The sequence below is a fragment of the Sprattus sprattus genome (assembly GCF_963457725.1).
Source record: "Sprattus sprattus genome assembly, chromosome: 4".
Classification (NCBI taxonomy): domain Eukaryota; kingdom Metazoa; phylum Chordata; class Actinopteri; order Clupeiformes; family Clupeidae; genus Sprattus; species Sprattus sprattus.
In genome coordinates this window covers 6,585,674-6,604,616 of record NC_137923.1, presented here as the reverse complement: position 1 = coordinate 6,604,616, position 18,943 = coordinate 6,585,674, and the positions used below count along the sequence as shown (strand labels likewise).

The 18,943-nt window shown below is 49.4% G+C and overlaps 1 protein-coding gene across 3 annotated transcripts in view; it reads right to left on the bottom strand.

Moving 5' to 3' along the window:
* rnf220a (ring finger protein 220a) overlaps nt 1–18,943 on the bottom strand; it is a gene marked incomplete at its 5' end in the record, with an annotated part of 128,822 nt that overhangs the window by 2,547 nt on the left and 107,332 nt on the right. For all 3 annotated transcript variants that reach the window (XM_080837804.1, XM_080837805.1, XM_080837803.1), the window contains 6 exons: nt 1,450–1,524; nt 4,754–4,862; nt 13,007–13,106; nt 13,241–13,302; nt 13,425–13,511; nt 13,732–13,828. In XM_080837804.1, the coding sequence (XP_080693930.1) occupies nt 1,450–1,524; nt 4,754–4,862; nt 13,007–13,106; nt 13,241–13,302; nt 13,425–13,511; nt 13,732–13,828 (530 nt within the window). The remainder of the gene's footprint in view (nt 1–1,449; nt 1,525–4,753; nt 4,863–13,006; nt 13,107–13,240; nt 13,303–13,424; nt 13,512–13,731; nt 13,829–18,943) is intronic.

The window sequence follows — 18,943 nt, the reverse complement described above, 5'->3', positions numbered from 1 at the left end:
TAAACCCCCCCTTCCTCCTCCTCCTCCTCCTCCTCCTCCTCCTCCGACTCTCACTTCTGTAAGCGTCCCAGGCCGGGGCCTTTCAGTCTGGGTTCGGAAGCGGGAGTGGCTGGGGGCTTGGCATGAGGACGTGTGTGTGTTTGTGTGTGTATGTGTGTGTGTGTGTGTGTGTGTGGGGGGGGGGGGATACCTGATTTTAATGAGGCCAGGGTAAGGTGTGGGCTCCTCACATCGTGCGCCAGCTACCGCTGTGCTTGATCAGCGTCATAAAGCAGCGGCTGACGGCTAACCGAATTACACGCATTTACTTTGATCAAGACGCAGGGAGCCCCGCCGCGCGGCCTTTATTGCTGTCTTCAGGCAACAGTTTAATGCCTGCATTAGAAACAAGCTGCAGGCAGGGCAGCGCAGCGCACACACACACACACACACACACACACACACACACACACACTTTCTCTCACACACACTCACTCGGGTGTGCTCTGCATTGTCAAGCCTTAATCGCTGTGCAGCACTCAAAGGCCTCCAGATGAAAACGAAGGAGGGAGCGTGGCTGATTTAATATATTACATATTGGAAAAGGGCTGGGGCTTGGAAACATTTTCTTATTAATTGCTTCCGTGTGTAGCAGCAAGAGCGCGTTAGCGGGTAATGCAACCAGGCTCCCTGAGGGGGTCCTTCTGTGGAATAATAATCAAACAGCACACACACATCCAAAGATCTGACTTGACTTAGTGCTGCCTGCACTGTGTGTGTGTGTGTGTGTGTGTGTGTGTGTGTGTGTGTGTGTGGGATACAGACATGGGTGTGGGGTTGTGTGCATGTGTTGTGGGTTGTGTGTATTGAGTGCCAGAGAGGCATGTGTGGGGTTGTGTGTACAGTATGTGTGTGAAAGGCATGTGAGTGGGGTTGTGTGTATTGTGTATGATAGAGGCATGTGAGTGGGGTTGTGTGTATTGTGTATGATAGAGGCATGTGTGTGGGGTCGTGCGTGCTATATTTACACCTCCAAAAGGTTGCCGTGCTGTGAGGGGTAGTGTTTTTAAGCGTTACGCTCAAGACTAATGTTTCGTGCTTCAAACGCCTTCAGAATCAACCTCTTCTACTCTGGAACTCAACTAGGCAACACTGCCAATGAACTACTTCATTACCTCAAACCACTCTCACAAACACACACAGAGAGGGAGCGAGCGAGCGAGCGAGCAACACCATCCTGAGTAACTGCACGGCCTTGAGAGAACCTCATCCACTGCATGTTAACACCTGCACCTCAGTGTTGATCTAGACATTCAGAGAACTCGCTGTCCACTACAGCCACTTCCCACTACTGTGAGAGAATGTCCACGGGAGGAGAGGAGATGGACGGCAAACTTCAGAAATAGCAGACTTTGAACCAGTGCTGTGCGATGTGGTGCTATGCAGTGGGGTGCGGTGTTGTGTTCTCACCAGAGTCCTAAGCCAGCATTCCTCACAGTGAACGTGCCAGCATTGGATGGAGGTGAGCGGCATTGTGTAGGAATCCTGAGCAGGGAGAGAAGGCAAGAGAGTGAGGTTAAAGAAAAGAAAAATAGATCAACCATACATTAAAAGGCACATCGAACACTGACATACATACACACACATACACGCACACACACACACAACACAAACCACACCCTGTCAACAGCACCAAGACGGTCCCAGCACGGGAAGCGGTGCCAATTTCCCGACAGGCAAGCAGGCAGGCAGGAGGGTGGACAGGCAGGTGGGTGTGTGGGATTGGGGGTAAGGGCGGGCGGACGGCTGGGTGCGGTGAGAGTGACGTGGGGTCAGGCGGGGAGCACAGAGAGCCTTACCCTACGAAGCGGGACCAGTTGCTTAATCCCACTTCTGCCACCAATGTTGCTGCCGCCGCCAGTGCCACTGCCTCCGCTGGCACTGTTGCTGCTGCTGGTGGTGGCCTTGAGGTAGCCTCTGTACCAGCAGTACACGCTGAGCGGCACGGCCTCTGAGCCCCCACGCCTGCCAGGGCCCACCGCGCTCTTGGCCTCGGGCCCTACTGGGAATCGCTTCCTCTGCAGGGACAGGCAAGAGCGCCACTCAGAAAAATAAAAAAACGCAGTGGCCACTGGATGACACACACACACACACGCATGCACGCACGCACACACACACACACACACACACACACACAAACACATAAAGTGTTTTTGTACAGGGCTCGCAAAATCTGTGGTAGCCCTTAGCGGGAGGAATCTTCAGATGTTAATTGCCCGAAACGAACTAGGCTAACCCTCCCAAAAAGCCATAGTTGAAAGCAATAACAACAAAAACATGTAGTATCATAAAGTATCAATTTGCATCTCCTTAAAGTTTGGTCTTTTTCCTCTGTTTTTTTCAGAACTTCTGATGGCCAGTTTGGTGCCCTAAGCGAAACTGCTCTGTGGTGATCCTCCCCATCCCCCCTAAAAAAGCCCTTGTTAGTTATGAATGTGAATCTCTAAATGCATTAAATGCATACTTAATATAAACTTATAACACAAAAACAAGTCACACAAATGTTAACGCAAACAACTAAAGCACAAAAAAAGATCTATACCTTACAGGCTATCCAGATGTTTTTAAATATTAAGTTAAAAAGAAATGTTACAGACTTGACATTGTTTAACAGAGCTACAAGTCAAGGAATGACAGATCAGATGTGATGCTAAAGTTGCATCTGAAGCGGGAGAGACTGATGTGTAGGCTTGGACAGTTAATCAATCTTAGAATAAACCACTCTCCCAAATGGGCTAGTGTTAGCTTTTTGTCCCATAGACTAGGCCTGTATCATTGAATCTAGCCTATAAGATTTCTAGCGTTCTAACATTAGTTAGTTAAAATTGAAAGTTTCTTGCCTGGTGCGCATACATGGTGTAGGCTAATGTTTCATTATTTTAAGAATAAACATACAGATGTAAGTGTCATCCTGAAGTTTGTTTTCCTTTCTCTCCCCACTATGGTTGCCTTGCCACCACATCTTTCATAAAATGTTGCCTATAGCCTTTATTCGCACAAAACAGTAGGCTACTGATCACAGTATCATTTCTGGTGCACTATTTCACATGGAATGCTGGTGTGGCAGAGGACTCTGGCATCAAAAAAAACATGCCAACTACAACGACTTTACTTCCTAGCGACAAACCATAATGATCAACAACCCGGTCAAAGTTTTACCTCCAAACAGCAAATCAGAAAAGGCGAATAAAGGAGAACACTTGATTTCACTTCGGGGATTCTGAAAGCCAGTCAGACAGGCTGTTTCAGTAGCCTGACAGGGAAAACTTGATTGTTCCGGGTTGTCAGGCTAGCAATTTTGCGAGCCCTGTAGTGTGTGTCCATTCAAACATAAGCCACACACACACACACACACACACACACACACACACACACACACACACACACACAAACACACACCAACACACACCAACACACACAAGGTTGATGATGACTAAATGAAACACACTCAAGGGTAGGAGCCAAGCAAATAGTTTCTCTTGCAGCTCTGTAACACTCAGAGTCTCAGACATCAGAACTAAAACCCTCTATGGCAGCGGGCGGGTGCAAAGTCATTACGGCAGAAACATAAGGGTCAGAGTATGAGGCAAGCTGCACTGAGAGATCAAATACCACTCATGGAGCATTGAATTGGAAATCTAGGCTTGAATTTTCTAGAAGCGAACAGGAGGTGGCAGTGGTCCTCCACTGAGCAGAGCCCAGCTAGACAGCCTCAATACCCCTGTTCAATTCCCCGTCTGCACAGAAGCAAAATAACCACTGGGACACACTTCCTGCCTGACACAGACATCTGTTTAACAATGAAGATTCCACCGGTGAAAATGGATCACGCCGATATGGATGGTGGACATTCATCTATGATGCCTCCTCACGAGTGCCAATAGTGGTGGTAGTGCTCTAGAGGTCTGAATCCTTTTAAATACCACGCTGGACAGAGGAGGAGGACTTGGCTAGTGCACTGCCACCCTCCTGAAGGGTGACAAGCTGCAATGACAAATGAGTCACACCAGCACAGTGACAAGGAGGCCACAGCAATCAATATGCACCACCACCACCGTCTTCCACACCCAGGGCCTGATCTGACCTTTCGGGGGGGGGGGGGGGGGGGGGGGGGGGGTAGGGGGGGTGTGTGCGCTGCCTTTAATTCCTGACTCTCCCAAACTCAGAAAGTCATGGGAGATGGCCAGAACAGATGCCTGACTGACCCGCCTGCCTGTTCCTCTCTCTCTCTCTCTCTCTGTCTGTCTGTCTGTCTCTGTCTCTCTCCGCCACCCCGCCCTGCTGAGGACCACCTCTCGGGACAGCAGAGTAACTCTAATGAGCACGTGAGAGGAGGAGACAGGAGGCAGATGTACCAATGACTCGCTCACAACTGGCCAAAAGAATCTGCCATGGCTCACAGACAGTTGAAATGAACTGGACTCTGCAATAGAAATCCTTTGACACGCGAGGGTTGTATGAGATGGTTCATATTGCTGCCATGCAGGAGAGGGATGGGGGTGGGGGTGGGGGTGGGGGGGGTGGGGGGGGGGGGGGGGGTAAAGGAAGAATGCTTATCACACACCTTTGTGTTCTAACACTCCAATCATGAAGAGTTTAGGGTGAAAGGCAAACAGGAGAATGAGGACACCACTGAGAAGAGGGACACACACACACACACACACACTCACTCACACCCACTCACTCACACATGCACGCACACACAGGTGCTCACCATGCAGATGAGACACTTGTAACGGTCTCCCCTGAGGATCTGCTTCTCCAGCTCTCGGATGCGAGCCTTCAGGGCTTCCAGTGTGGTGGCCGTGGAGTCTTCTGTGATCCTGCAGCATAGGCGGAAGAGAGGCAATCCTGTCAGTCAACCAGCAACCAGCACTCACGGCACAGGGCACAGATACAAATCACTACTCATTTGTCTTGTGAAGACTGAGGCAAAAATCATTGAAATTACATTCAAGTTATTGAGCATGAGCATGAGCAGACACGCAGAGACACACACACACTTTATAAATACTGTGTTTCCATGCCTGTGATTATCATACAATTTAACAGTTGTTGCTTTGTGTATTTAGACATGTGCTGATATACCCCCCCTCTTAAGCATCTGAGTGTTTATCATTGTGTTTTCTCCAAGGAGCTGCTCTGACCCTGAACACCTCCCTCTCTCTCCCTCACACACACACACACACACACACACACACACGCACACACGCACACACACGCACACACACCCCTTCCCCCCAGGCTCCTGTGTCACGTCCTCAGCTCCCACTAAACATCCTAACGAATGCCCCCGGGCTGGTGAATGTACGTTTAACACTGTCCACAGCATATGAACTCGCAATAACTAAATCAATATGGCCGCCATTGATTGTGTGGCGCGGCGCTTGGCGAGATGTTTATGGTGATCCGCTCATTTTCCAGCCAGATGGAGCGCTGATCTACAGTATTGATTCGGCGTCGCGCCGGGTGTTCTCCCAGGCACGGTCTGGCTGATTAGTGCCTGGCCGTTCCAACCGCCGGCTCCAATGGCTTCATTTATTACAGGACAGAGAGGAGCCTTCCTGAGGGCTGGCCCTTCACAACGAAGCATGTATTCATTCACACACACACAAAGCGTACACACACACGCACCTGTGCACCAGACCAGTTTTTCCCCAACACAAGGACAAACATTACACATCACACACACACACACACACACACACACATACACACACACACACACACACACACACACACACACACACACACACACACACACACACACACACACACACACACACACACACACACACACACACACAGCTGGACTGAGAGTTGAGGCCTCTAGTTTTTCAGCAGTATGGAAAGTGGCCACTTAACCTCTGTGAAGTTATGTAAATGAGGCAGCAGCCATTAGCTCCTCTCATTTAGAATCTGCCCCTCTGCTCAGAGGTCCCCAGGATACAAACACTGCACCCTGACCTCAGGTGAGGAATATTAAACCTCTCGCCGATGAGGGGTGGCCACCCTACAGGAGAGCTCTCAGGGAAAACAACACCGCTGGGGAAAAGGACAGCCTTACAAATGGGTCGGCGTAGGGTCAGGCTACAGTTTTCAACGAGATCTTTGTGTAACAGCTTGCCCTCCTGTTACACTCAGATGGAAAACAGAAACGAAAGCAGAGCAAGAAATGATGAAAATCCAAACTTGGAAACAAGCCTTGAACGTGATCCGATTGATACAATCTCAGCTAATGAATCCGGCTTCATAAAAAAAAACTGGATTCAAGAGTCCACTGTAGTGGAACTTCTAGGGGCTCTGCCAGCATCTCTTCCAGTCCAGGAGTGTCAGAGAAGGGGGGGCGCAGGGGGGAGACCTTGGGCAAGGAGACCGTGGGGCAACCAGCCCAGTCTCTCTCTCTTTTTTTGGCCGAGGAGAAAACCGGACTGTGCACTCTCCCTCGCCGCGCTCAGCTCTGGGACCATAAACTTTTAAAATCTCCTCTTATTAGTGGCCAGCTTGTAAAAAAGCATTTAGCCTTGATTAGCGTGCTTGCTTATAAAGCGGGCATCGGCTACGAGCGCCATCCTGCATGCCTGCTGTTTTCTTTTTAACGGCTCCATAAAGCGCTGCTGTCCGTTCTTTCGCTCGAATGGGCAAGTGCCACCGCTGCCCCCACCCTGAGTAAAACTTTCCCCCAATAAAGCTGAACCCCTTTCAGACACACTTGTGCCGCCATGAATATTCATCCACCAGTGATTTATGGAAAACCACATTCTAAAAGTTATTTAATTCCCCTGAGCAATAAACAAAGGGTTTTAATCTGTCCTTATGGGTGTGTCTGGGGGAGAATAGCAGGGATGGAGAGAAATGTCCTGTGTTAAAGACACACACACACACACACACACACACACACACACACACACACACACACACACACACACACACACACACACACACACACACACACACACACACACACACACACACACACACACACACACACACACACACACACACACCAGGGTGGCCAGATGAGCTCACTTCACTGGGGCTGAAAATAATCAACCATTTGATGAGTCTATAAGGAGAAGTGCAGTGTTAGGGTGAGGTGTGTGTGTGTGTGCGCTGTTTGTGTGTGTGTGCGAGTGTTGGGGGTTGTTGGCGCACTATACGGTCACACTTAATCTCATTATCCAGGCCAGAGTGCAGGGAGACACCGTACACCTCGCTTCGCTCCCTCAGGAGGAATGAAGTCATCCAGGAGTAGGAGTCCTTGGAGGGGGGGGGGGGGGGGGGGGGGGGCTAAGACAGAGAGCACTTCAGAAAGGGGGGGGGGGGGGGGGTGGATCTCCCAATCACATCACTCCGATCACAAAGAAAAAAAAAAGAAGGTGACAAGGGTGTGTAACAGCAAACCCCTTCAAGTCTAGTCAAGGTTCATTTGGACAGTCTCCTGTGGACCAGCAGGGACACACTCGTCCTCGTCCCCTACGCAGGCCTCCTCAGCGGGACGGTGAGGAGCGTCACACAGAGATCCACTCAGAGGCCTGAGCTTACTGCAGTGTGGTGCTGGCCAGGCAGCATTGGCTCCACATGAAAGCCCTTTCTGTCAGTGTGTGTGTGTGTGTGTGTGTGTGTGTGTGTGTGTCGGGGGCCATTTCTCATTCCATTAGCCCTGCTGACCGGCTGTGTGTGCAGCCGTGCCTTGGCCATCCGTCTCCATCAGACGCCTCCGCTGATAAGCTGCTGAGGCCGTCAGTGAAAATATATGTCTCAAACACGCACACACGCACACACACACACACACTAACAGAAGGGATGCATAAAGAATGAAGTACTGCCACATCCTTCCGACAGTAAACGTACCCATTGCTATGATTCCTATCAACTTCTACACTCATCCTCGATAAGGATTTACGATGAATATGCGGAGCCCAGAAACCAGGCCCCTGCTTTGTCACCTACTCCCATTCAGCTGCACTGTGATGGCACACCAAGCAAAAAAACCCTGACTGACAGTGGGTAATATTGCATCTAAGTGGCAATTGATTCTGGAAACTTGAGCTTTCCATGTACACATGTGAAACTAGACTGGGGAGAGGGTGGAGGAGGCTGCACAGAATGACGTGTAGTTTGGGGTGGGGTGGGGTAGCAGTGCAGTCTCGTCGCTTACAAAATTGGGGACAGATTCAATTACTGCCGGAGGTCCGTGGGAATGCATGGCATTGTCTGGGCACGCGGGAGAGCGGGCGGTGCACGGAGGGGCGGGCGTTGCACGGAGAGGCAGCCACGCCAGACTCATTTACCCGGAGCAGAATGAGCCAGACCTTAGACGACCCAACCGACCTGAGATCACTACCCATCTAGATAGGAACTAACACCAGAATTCATCAGAGAGAGAGATCACACACACACACACACACACAAGTACAGAGGGGCAACAAAACTCTCATAACTTTGTCACACATTCTCTCACTCCCCTCCCAACATATACGCACACACATACAATGCACGCAGACACACAAAGAAAAAATTGTTCTCTCTCACACAAACACTAAAACAACTTGGGAGTTGAGTCATCTCACCTCTAAAATGCAAAAACAGGAGTTGTGATCCCCTCCTCTCAACACACACTTATGCTAATGTTCAAGCCAATGCATCACTGTAACTAAAGCAGACCAATCTCATTTTCATGTCAGATTGCACTGGACGCTTAGCGAACACAGAGCCGGGGGATTGGTTTTGGACCATTGTTTCATCGAAATCTCTTCCAATTCTTTTCCCTCATTCTTTTTTTTAATAAATGTTTAAATAAATTGCATTTTAGGAAATCCGTTGCAAACATGCTGCCTGACGTAGCCAAAAGTCAATGTCAGTTTAAATTCAGACAAATAAAAATAGAGAGAAAAAAAAGAAAACCACTCCAATGCCTAAATGTGCGTTAAAAATACTCCCATTGAGCCACTGTTTATACTCGTGGTAAATTGAGAAAATGATGCTTTATCCTAGCTTGCCTCTTAAAAGTTTCACCCATAAATCACGAGCCAAATAAAAATGGCATCCTGTGAGATTACAACCCGTGTGCCCTCCCTTGCTATGACAACACTAATGAAAATCAGAGCAACCTTCTCCAATCAGAGAGCCAGCAACCGGCTCAAGGCACCCCTCCGAGGGAGAGAGGAGAGAAAGAGAAAGCAGAGGGAGAGAGAGAGAGAGAGAGAGAGAAAGGAAAGAAAGCAGAGGGAGAGAGGAGTTAGAGAGAGAAAACGGAGAGAGAGAGAGAAAGGAAAGAAAGCAGAGGGAGAGAGAGAGAGAGAGAGAGAGAGGAAAGAAAGCAGAGGGAGAGAGGGGTTAGAGAGAGAAAACGGAGAGAGAGAGAGAGAGAAAGGAAAGAAAGCAGAGGGGGAGAGAGAGAGAGAGAGAGAGAGAAAGGAAAGAAAGCAGAGGGAGAGATAGAGAGGGATAAAGGAAAGAAAGCAGAGGGAGAGAGAGAGAGAGAGATAAAGGAAAGAAACCAGAGGGAGAGGAGTTAGAGAGAGAAAACGGAGAGAGAGAGAGAGAGAGAGAGAGAGAGAGAGAGAGAGCGGCCCCTCCTCTGTGACCCCTCAGTGTTTGATTAATGAGATCATCATAGAGATTTATCTCCCCCGCCCCCTCATAACACAATATCCTGTAACATCCTGTGATACGTGATCAAATCAGGCCCGCTTTAGAAAAATAAAAACTACAGAAAGAGGGATGGGGAAGAAGGAGGGCAAGCCAGGGTAGAGTAGATGCCTCTCCGTCTCTGGAAGACAGATAGCGGAGCAGATGGAGAAAGGGATGGATGGAGGAGGAGGAATATGGCGAGGATGCAGTCGGGGCTGGGGGGAAACATTGGCGGAGATATTAAATAAACGAGTGTGTCACGTCTGGAGCTAAGCGCTAAGCTAATAAAGAGCATGGGGGTGGGTGGGTGGGTGTATGGGCTGCATTCACTGCTTAGTCTTCCCTGTGACATCCAACAGCTGCAGTGATTCATGCCCGGCTAGCCTAAAACACTTAATGTCTCAGACTGTGTGCTGGAGCTATGCTAAACGTCAGCCTTGGTCTGTGAGTGTGTGTGTGTGTGTGTGTGTGTGTGTGTGTGCGTGTGTGAGAGAGGGAGAGACAGAGGGGGAACAGGAAAGTGGGAGGGATGAATTGGGGAGGGGGGGGAAAGAGAAACAGAGGAGACAGATAGAAGAGGTCTCCATGGACGAGAGCAATGAATCAATCTGGCCTGTCATGCTGCTGCTGCACCACTTAGGAACACTGTTCTGTCCGTCTTCATCTGGCCCACGCGGCCGCCTACTCTCTATCACACACACACACACACACACACACACACACACACACACACACCACACACACACACACACACACACTACCTGCCTTTACTTCATGCCAATGCTCTTCTCTGGCAGCACCTCTGATCACAGTCTACAAGCAGGAGAAATCTTTGTATTGGTAAACACATTCTCTCCATCAAACCCATACTGGCAGCCAGGATGTGCTGCTGATGAATCCATTCCCGGTTTTGACACCTACATTGTGTGTCTGTGTGTGTGTGTGCTGGAAAGTGAGAGTAAGACAGAGTGAATGACATAGGGAGAAGGAGAGCGGGATAAGGAGGGGGGGTTAAGAGAGAGAGAGAGCGAGCGAGAGAGCAAGAGAGAGCAAGAGAGAGAGAGAGAGAGAGAAAGAGGAGTGTGTTCCCAATGTGTTGATGGGAGGGATCAATAAAGCGGCTCTGCTCTGCTTATTCACCAGTTCTCCTGGCTGATATTTAATATGGGACTTGGCCAGGGCCAGCCACCGGCTTAAGATTGATTCAGCTACGCTGGGCACACATCCCCAGAGACAGACACAGACACACACACACACTCACACACACAAAACTTTCCCTCTCTGTATGTGAGCTTTCTATGTATGTGTGTACATGTTTGTGTGCTTAAACACAGAACCACAACACCATCAACCTCCCCAAAGCTCTACCAAGTGCAGTGGGGGCTATAATCTCAAACCTATTAATCCTTGTGCCCATTTACCAACCAACACCACCACGCATCCTTACCAATGCAGTAGTGTTGCAGGTACACTGATACTACTACAATGGTATCGCAATACTCTTGCAAATACACTTGCTCTTGCCGTGCGTCCACGGCTCGTCGACAAAGCAAAAGATGACATTATTTCGCTTGTATAGCTGACAGTCAGGGCAAGCCCACAGACAACACAAAACCCGTCTCAAACAGATGTTTTAACCCTACACAGACCAAGGGCGCTAACACCAAAAGAAACCTTGTTCACCATCGGAGTTTGACGAGGCAGTAAAACGCAATGATGAATCTCTATTTTGGCTATATCTTCTTAGCTAACCAACCAATGTGGCAAACATCTCTATATGCAAATAACACACTCACTGGTAACGTTAACTTTACCATAACTTGCAAACTGCTACAAATGCATTACTGCACACCATGTAAAAGCTTTAACAAAACCATTACCTCGAGCTAATAATTTAAAAATCATATAATTATAATAATAATAATAATAATTCATGTTATGGTACAATAATCCACTCAGTGTCTGTTGTTCTCTCCATATCCTCCACTGCCTTGCACTGACACCATACAAATATTTTCCTTTTTTAATTAATATCCAGCTATTTAATTTAAACAAATTCGGTGTTCGGTCATCTGTTATTCCATTACTTTTTCTGGTATGTTGGCATCAGCATGGCAATCTTTGGAAGTGATTATTTTGGTATGGTGACCACACTACCGTGCCAAAGGTAGTGGAGCTGAGTGGCAGGCTGCCCTGTGTGTGTGTCAGCAGGTGTGTGACTCAGGTGACTGCACACAGGGGACTGAGAGCAGCTGCTGACCCCTTCGTGGACGGAGAGATGGAGAGATGGAGAGATGGAGGGATGGATGGATGGCAGACCTGCAGAAGCAAGCAATCAGAGCCCCTCTGTCCTCCTCTACAGCCTGCCCCCAGCCCTCCTACTCTGTGCTCTGACCCCAATTACACATTCAGGGGGGTGGGCCTGGGTGGGTGAGTGCGCGTGTGTGTGTGTGTGTGTGTGTGTGTGTGTGTGTGTGTGTGTGTGTGTGCGTGCGTGTGTGAATTGTTTTGCGGGTGGCTCTTGTCGAGGAATATGGATGAGGACATGGAGATGAGGGAATTAGAGGGGCTGGCCTTTCACATGCACAGGTTATTCAAATCTATCTGCCTGCTGCTAGAGGAAAGCTCCCTCCCTCCCTCCCTCTCCCTCCCCCCTCTCTGGGGAGCACAGTCCTCACCCCCCCCCTCTTTCGCTTTCTCCCCATGAAAAGCGCCGGCTCCAGAACTCATACCTCTGCTGATCTCCAGGGAGGAGGAGCAGCAGGACTCATCGTAAACCCATCAGTGCAGACACACTCCACTGTGTCCACCCACAGACACAGGGGTGGAGGTGCTGATGGTGGGGGGGGGGACTACACTTATAACATATAAGAGAGGATTGGGGGGGGGGGTTGTGGCTGGTGAAGGCTAGGTGAAGGCTGCTGGCATTAGCATTCGCAGGCAGCGCTCACAGTCTGGGCCGGGCGAGGCTCAGCTGCAGGAGATCGATACACTGCTCGCTCGCAGGGCCCCTCGACTGTGATCAAACGTGCTCGGGAGAGATGACCACACAGAATACATCATTTATGATCTGCCACAACACCCTCCCTCCCGCACACACACACACAGACACACAGAAAAAAAATATATATCAGAAGATAGGGAGCAAAGAGGACTTGAGGAATTAAGTGTGTCTGGGTGTTTGACTATGTGTGTGCTGACGAATGAGATTGTGAGTGGATGTGTGTGTGTGTGTGTGTGTGTGTGTGAGAGAGAGAACAAGGGTGCTGGAGAGTGTGTGTGTGTGTGTGTGCGAGAAAGTGTGAGAAAAGAGATGCTGAAGGAAACTCACTTCTCAATCTCGCTGTTTTTGCAGGTCCTGGGTGCAGAGGACGTGGACGGACAGCTGAGGTCCTGCTTGCTGCTCTCGCCGTTACTGGTGGAGGGCATTTCTGAAGGAGGGACAGTTGCGTCACGTCACACAGCCTTTCAACAAAAACGCTATCTCAAAGGATCACGAATCATTGGACTATCATATGGACTCTTTGTCCAAGTTCTCAAGGGTTCTCAAGGCAGCTCAACTTACCGTCACTGGCCCATTTGGAGAACTCGGGCGTTATTCTGTTGGAGGGCACCAACATTCCACCGCTGTAAAAGAAAGAAACTTATTTTGAGTACATGTATCTCCTTTACCTAATTTGAAAGCTACGTTTAGTTTTGTAGGCTTGTTTTCCTGAGAGATCCCAACGTTAATCAAAGTGCTGGCTCACTTTAACACGGCTCCGCGCAGCGCCTCCCGCTCTTTGGTGTCGCCTTGGTCCTCTCCAGAACAGGGAATTATATCTGCTTCTGTGTACCTGGAATCAATGGTTCAAGGCCAAACAACCACAAGGCTTTTTTTACAGTCACATTCACAAGGGGCCCAAAAACCTGTAACCTAACCCAGCTTCCACCTGTTACCTGTGACCTTCCTTGAAGAGAGTAGTGTTGTCCCACTTACTTAGTAAGAGGTGAGACTGGTGGTATGCCGAGGCATTAGATATGTAAGCACTGGTTTAGTATGAAGAAAAAGGATACTGTGCTTTGCCGTACTCAAGTGTGTCGTCACCGTCCACGTCCAGATCTGCGTCACTGTCGTGGCTCTCCTTTGTGCTACACACGGCAAAACCAGTTCCTGAAAGACACGAGAGACACACACAAAACAAATCGTTAAGATTGTGCCATAACATAATTTGGTTTAAAAGGGAAACGCAGGAGAGCGTAGTTAAAATGCAGCGAGGGTCCAACAGAATCCAATAAACCTCGCCACAAGCCTGCGAGCCAATTAAAGCCCAGGAGGCTTGGGTGGCTGATTGAAGCAGGCACGTCGGGGAAGCGGCGGGCAGTAAAGCAAGTGGTGGGCTGTGGCCTTGGCGGGTTACAGAGCCATCAGCAAAGGAGGTGAGTGGGGGGGGGGGGGGAGGGGGCAGTGTCAGGTGCCTGTCTGGCAGGTGTGGAGGTTTGGGTGGTGAGGTGAGGTGAGGGCGGGGACGCCATTCAGTGGAGCGTGTCCCGGTGGGGTGACTGGCACCTCTATAAACCCAGTGATGAGTGGGGAGACAAACGCCCGCGGCCCGCCTGACTGGGCCCTTCAGCTCTGCTTAGGCCCAGAGCCTGGGTGACGGAGGGCTGGGGAGGATGGGGGCTCTGATTGAGTGGCGATGGGATGAGTGGAGGAGAAAGGATGTAGCCTAGCCTATTACACCCTTCTGGAGAGGAAGAAGAGACTGAAGAGAGGAGAAGGGGGTGGGGGTGCGTGACGGAAGAGTGTGGAGTGATTGAGTGAACGAGTGTGGACTGTCAAACTGACAGGTTGGTTTTAACTGTAGTGGGGGGCCGGTTTAACCAGTTTCTCCCCCGTCTTGACCTTTTAGCGTGAAGGATGGAGAGGATGTCTATCCGTGTGTGTATGTGTGTAAGAGAGAGAGAGAGAGACAGACAGAGACGGAGTAAAACGGAAGATGGAGCAGCTGCTTCACACCTGTTCTAACAGTGTATGTTAGTGGACTGATGTTGGACTGACAGTTGTGGGTTTCTGGTGAGTGTGTGTGTGTGTGTGTGTGTGGTGGTGTGTCTATATGTGTGTCTCCTGGGCTTGTCAAACTGAAGGCAGAGGAAAAAAACTGCCCTTCTTTGTGTGCAGGAATAAAATGCACCACAAAATGCTAACCCTTTTTACAATGCGTCGATGGTTTTAGTGATCAAATAAAAGGGACCTTTTAAGTTTTATTCGGTCCCTGTGGCTGTGGTGGCATATGTGCTCAATGGCCGTGCCACATAAATCAGGCCCATTTCACCGCCCGTTAGCCCACAGAACCCCAGAGCCCCCCAAAATGGATGCACACCAGCAGCCCGCCACAACACCTCATGCTAAGCCAGTCTGACGGGCCGCTCAAGGGCTGGGCTAGTCAGGGTCGGCCACTTCCGTCGGGTTACAAATGAAAAACACCTACAACAGAAGTGGGCAAGGAGAGCTGGAAGGCACCATCATGCGGCTTGATGCTTCCCACTGTGCAGGGGAGAGAGAGCCACCGCTGGGGATGAGGCGAGGAGCCGCCAGGGTCAAAAAAGGTGATAAACCGTAAATGATGCCCAACATTTCATCAATTCACTGCGGGGAAGTGGAGACAAGAGGCTGGGAAGAACACAAATAAATAAGATTGTCCCGACCACTAATGGCGGCCGGGACTGACCAAGATGTGGCAGGCCAGGAGGAGGGAAAAAAAGAAGAAGAAAAGAAGAAAAAAAAAAAATCACTGTTAATCCAATCAATTGATCAGACTATGGATCCTGCAAGCGGTTGGTAATGCATGGCTGGGGCTGTAGGGTGGGTGGGTAGGTGGAGCTGAGGACCACTGATTGGTCCTCTGGCCAGAGAGAGACAGACACAGTGACCACAGAGGCATCCATTGCCCCTTCAGTCTTCTTCTGGGATCATCCTTGTGTAGTTTAAAGACACCCTTTCTGTGGCTTATGGAGGGTATTAAACATGAAATGTGCCATCCAATCAAAATGAGACCCCACCCCTGGCATCCCATGAGCCAGTGCAGGAGGTGGATTTTGAGGGGGGGGGGGGGTTACCTGGGAGGTCATGTGACCGGGGCTGCATGGCTGGCGCTAACCAGTCCTGGCAGGCCAATCTAATCTGGGCTGAAAAGGTCAGCGCCACTCTAACTGCCTTTCAGTCACATTATGCACGCCGCTGCACGCACTCACCGGCAGCCACCCTCAGGGAGGAGGTCTTACTCCTCCTTCTGTCAGCCCAGACAAGATCAATAACCTTGTGTGTGTGTGTGTGTGTGTGTGTGTCTCACACACACACGGCGAGCATGTAGCGATGGACACATGCATATTATTCTTTAGTCCAGTGTCGTACGTAGACCTGTAGACATGGTGTACATGGACACACACAGAGAGGGAATCTGACAAGGCTAAAGAGGGCACAGCCTCATGTAAATGATGTTATTATCAAAAGGGGGCCTCCAACCTGAGCTCTTAAATGCTAACCTTAACATGCATTATACATGGCGACCCTCTGTTCTACGCCTGCCGACGGTGACCGAAAACGTGGCGATTTACATACATGTAAGCGCTCCCGTCGGCTACCTGCCACAGACGCACAAGACAAATGCCACCATCAGGTCCCCAAGCCACGTGAAATGGAATCGGCCGTCACCCCGATGCCACTCTGCCCCCATTTGGGCTACCACCCTTTAGATTCCAGCCGTGGGTCAAAGTTCACCCAATCATTGCATTCTGTGGCATTTTTCGAGTTTGCAGTGTTGGGATCCTGCTGTTTGGGGGGGAGACCAGACACCAGACACCAGACATCAGCCTTCTTTGAAGTCTTGTGTGTTTGTGTTCTTTTTTTTACCCCCTCCCTCTCTCTTAAGAGTGCTTATCCCCTTGTGCCATCTCCACTGGCCTAAATCTTTGCGCTCCCTCTCCGAGGATCTCCCTTCTCTGTGTCTGCCATCTCAATCTCTTCATCGACACAGCGGCCTCCTTAAGCCACGGACAGAGAGCACACACCCACCCCCTCCACCATCACCATCTCACAACCCCCCGATCCCCCCCCCCATCCTCAATCCTCCAAGCACAAACCTGATCCTCTTCGATTGCTCCTCTCTCTCTGTGTCTATCTTTCCTCCTCTCCCCCCTCTAACACTCTTGTGCAGTTGAAAGTGTTTCCCCTTGGCTTTCTTCCCTGTACTCAAAGGGAAGGTAGGGGGGAGAGGGGTGAGGCTAGTTCACAGAGGATATGCCTCTTATCCCATTGATGCCCTGCTCCCTCTCCCTCTCCCTCTAGACAGCTAACCTCCCTCTCTTCTGCCGTTCTCTCTCTCCCTCTCCCTCGCCCTCTCCCTCTAGACAGCTAACCTCCCTCTCTTCTGCCGTTCTCTCTCTCTCTCTCTCTCCCTCTAGACAGCTAACCTCCCTCTCTTCTGCCGTTCTCTCTCTCTCTCTCTCTCCAGGCTGTGGGGGTTCCTCTTAGCGTGGCTGATTGAACACTGGAAGCCTTCAGCTGCACATTTCAAGTCTAAATCCACCTTCTGAGCTTTCTGGGGGGGCCTTTCAAGTGCCCCCCCAACCAGGCATGCTGCCCCTACCACAACCCTCCCTAACCCCCCCCCCCCCCCTCCCTGTCCCCTTTCCTGCTCTCCCTGTCTGCCACATCACAGAAGTGCAGAAGGGTCTTTCTGCTCATTAGATCAAGGGCTGGGTGGCTTCTGTGCAAACAGAGTTTAGCTCGGAGTCAGAATTGATCTGGCGCTTGTTGCTCTGTCTGGTCCAGGTCTTAGAAACAGACCAGAAAGCAGCTCTTTTTCGAGGCTTTGTAAATTAGCTCTTCATAGTGATCGAATGCGAGAAGCCTTAGCATGGAGATAAGAGGTTTTTTTTGGGGGGGGGGGGGAGAATCACTTTCTCTTGGGGGTACGGGCACCAGTGGTAGATGCATTTGGAAAACTACAAAAGAACGATTAATTGTGTGCCTCATGGGTTGATATGTATTGCCACTTATGACCATAACAACCATGCTTCGCAAAATACAGACATTTCTTTCTTTCTTTCAAATCAGGTAAGATTGTATTTTTGGTTTCAGACTTACATTCACATTCTTGAATCTTTTGAAACACTTAATATTTTAGCCTAAGGATACATATATTTATATTCTTTATATATCAGTCTAAGGATACATATATTTATATTTTTTTATATTAGTCTAAGGATACATATATTTATATTTTTTATATATTAGCCTGAGGATACATATATTTTTTTTTATATATATATTACTCACACTAAAAACCATTCGGAATGTTTAGATTTCCATTTAGGTTTCATTCCTCAGCTTAACCATTAGAATAAGAGGGACTCAAAGTAGTCACTCATCCACCCTGATATACTGGCAAGGGGCATAAAGCCTTCAGGACCTCCGGTTAAGGACGGGCATCATCATCTGCTCTAAATACAGCAGTCACTGACTGTTACGACCCTGTGGGTCTGGCTGTCTATTTTTGCCTGTGCGTTTTGTTTTGTTTTCTGTTTATTGCAAACAGGTTGGTGCCCTGCTGATTGGGACTCCAATCCCATTGGGTTAGAGAAGTCCCGGCCCTTTAAAAGCGGCCGGGGTTCATCACACGGGAGCTGGCTTTGGGGATCGCGATTTTCTGTTGTCTGCCACCATTCTTTTCTGCTAGGCCCTGCCCGCGCCTCTAACATAATGATCGCTACTCACCGGAGTGAGAGACCGGGAGAGAGCGTCAGGCTGTTGAGGCCTGTTCTCAAGACCTTGGGTTTTTGTTTGTGGTGTTAATTTTGAGCCTTAGTTATTTATTTAATTATTTGTCCAATAAATTCACGGTTATTTTTACTCCGTTGTCGGCCCGTGTTTTTAAATGTTTGTTACATTCTAAAGCCCTAGACAGGCATGTAACAAAATGGGGGCTCATCCTTTGCTTTGAACCCGTCTTATTGCATAGATTTTTTTCGGTTTTGCCTGTTGATCCTCAGTCTCGTTTTTGTGTTGTCCGTTGCCTATTTATTTCCCCGTAATACTTTTTGTTCGGAAGCTCGCTGAGCTCTAGTGAGTTAGTGTTTTGATTGTTTCTTTGATTTGGTGGTGGTTAATTGGCAGACAAAGTGGTGTAGATTTATTTATTTATTTCACCTGGTGCGCATCTTGGTGGCTGCGCTGTTCGGTGCCGTTGACGGTAGGCCTATACAAATGACTGTCGTTCTGTTCAGA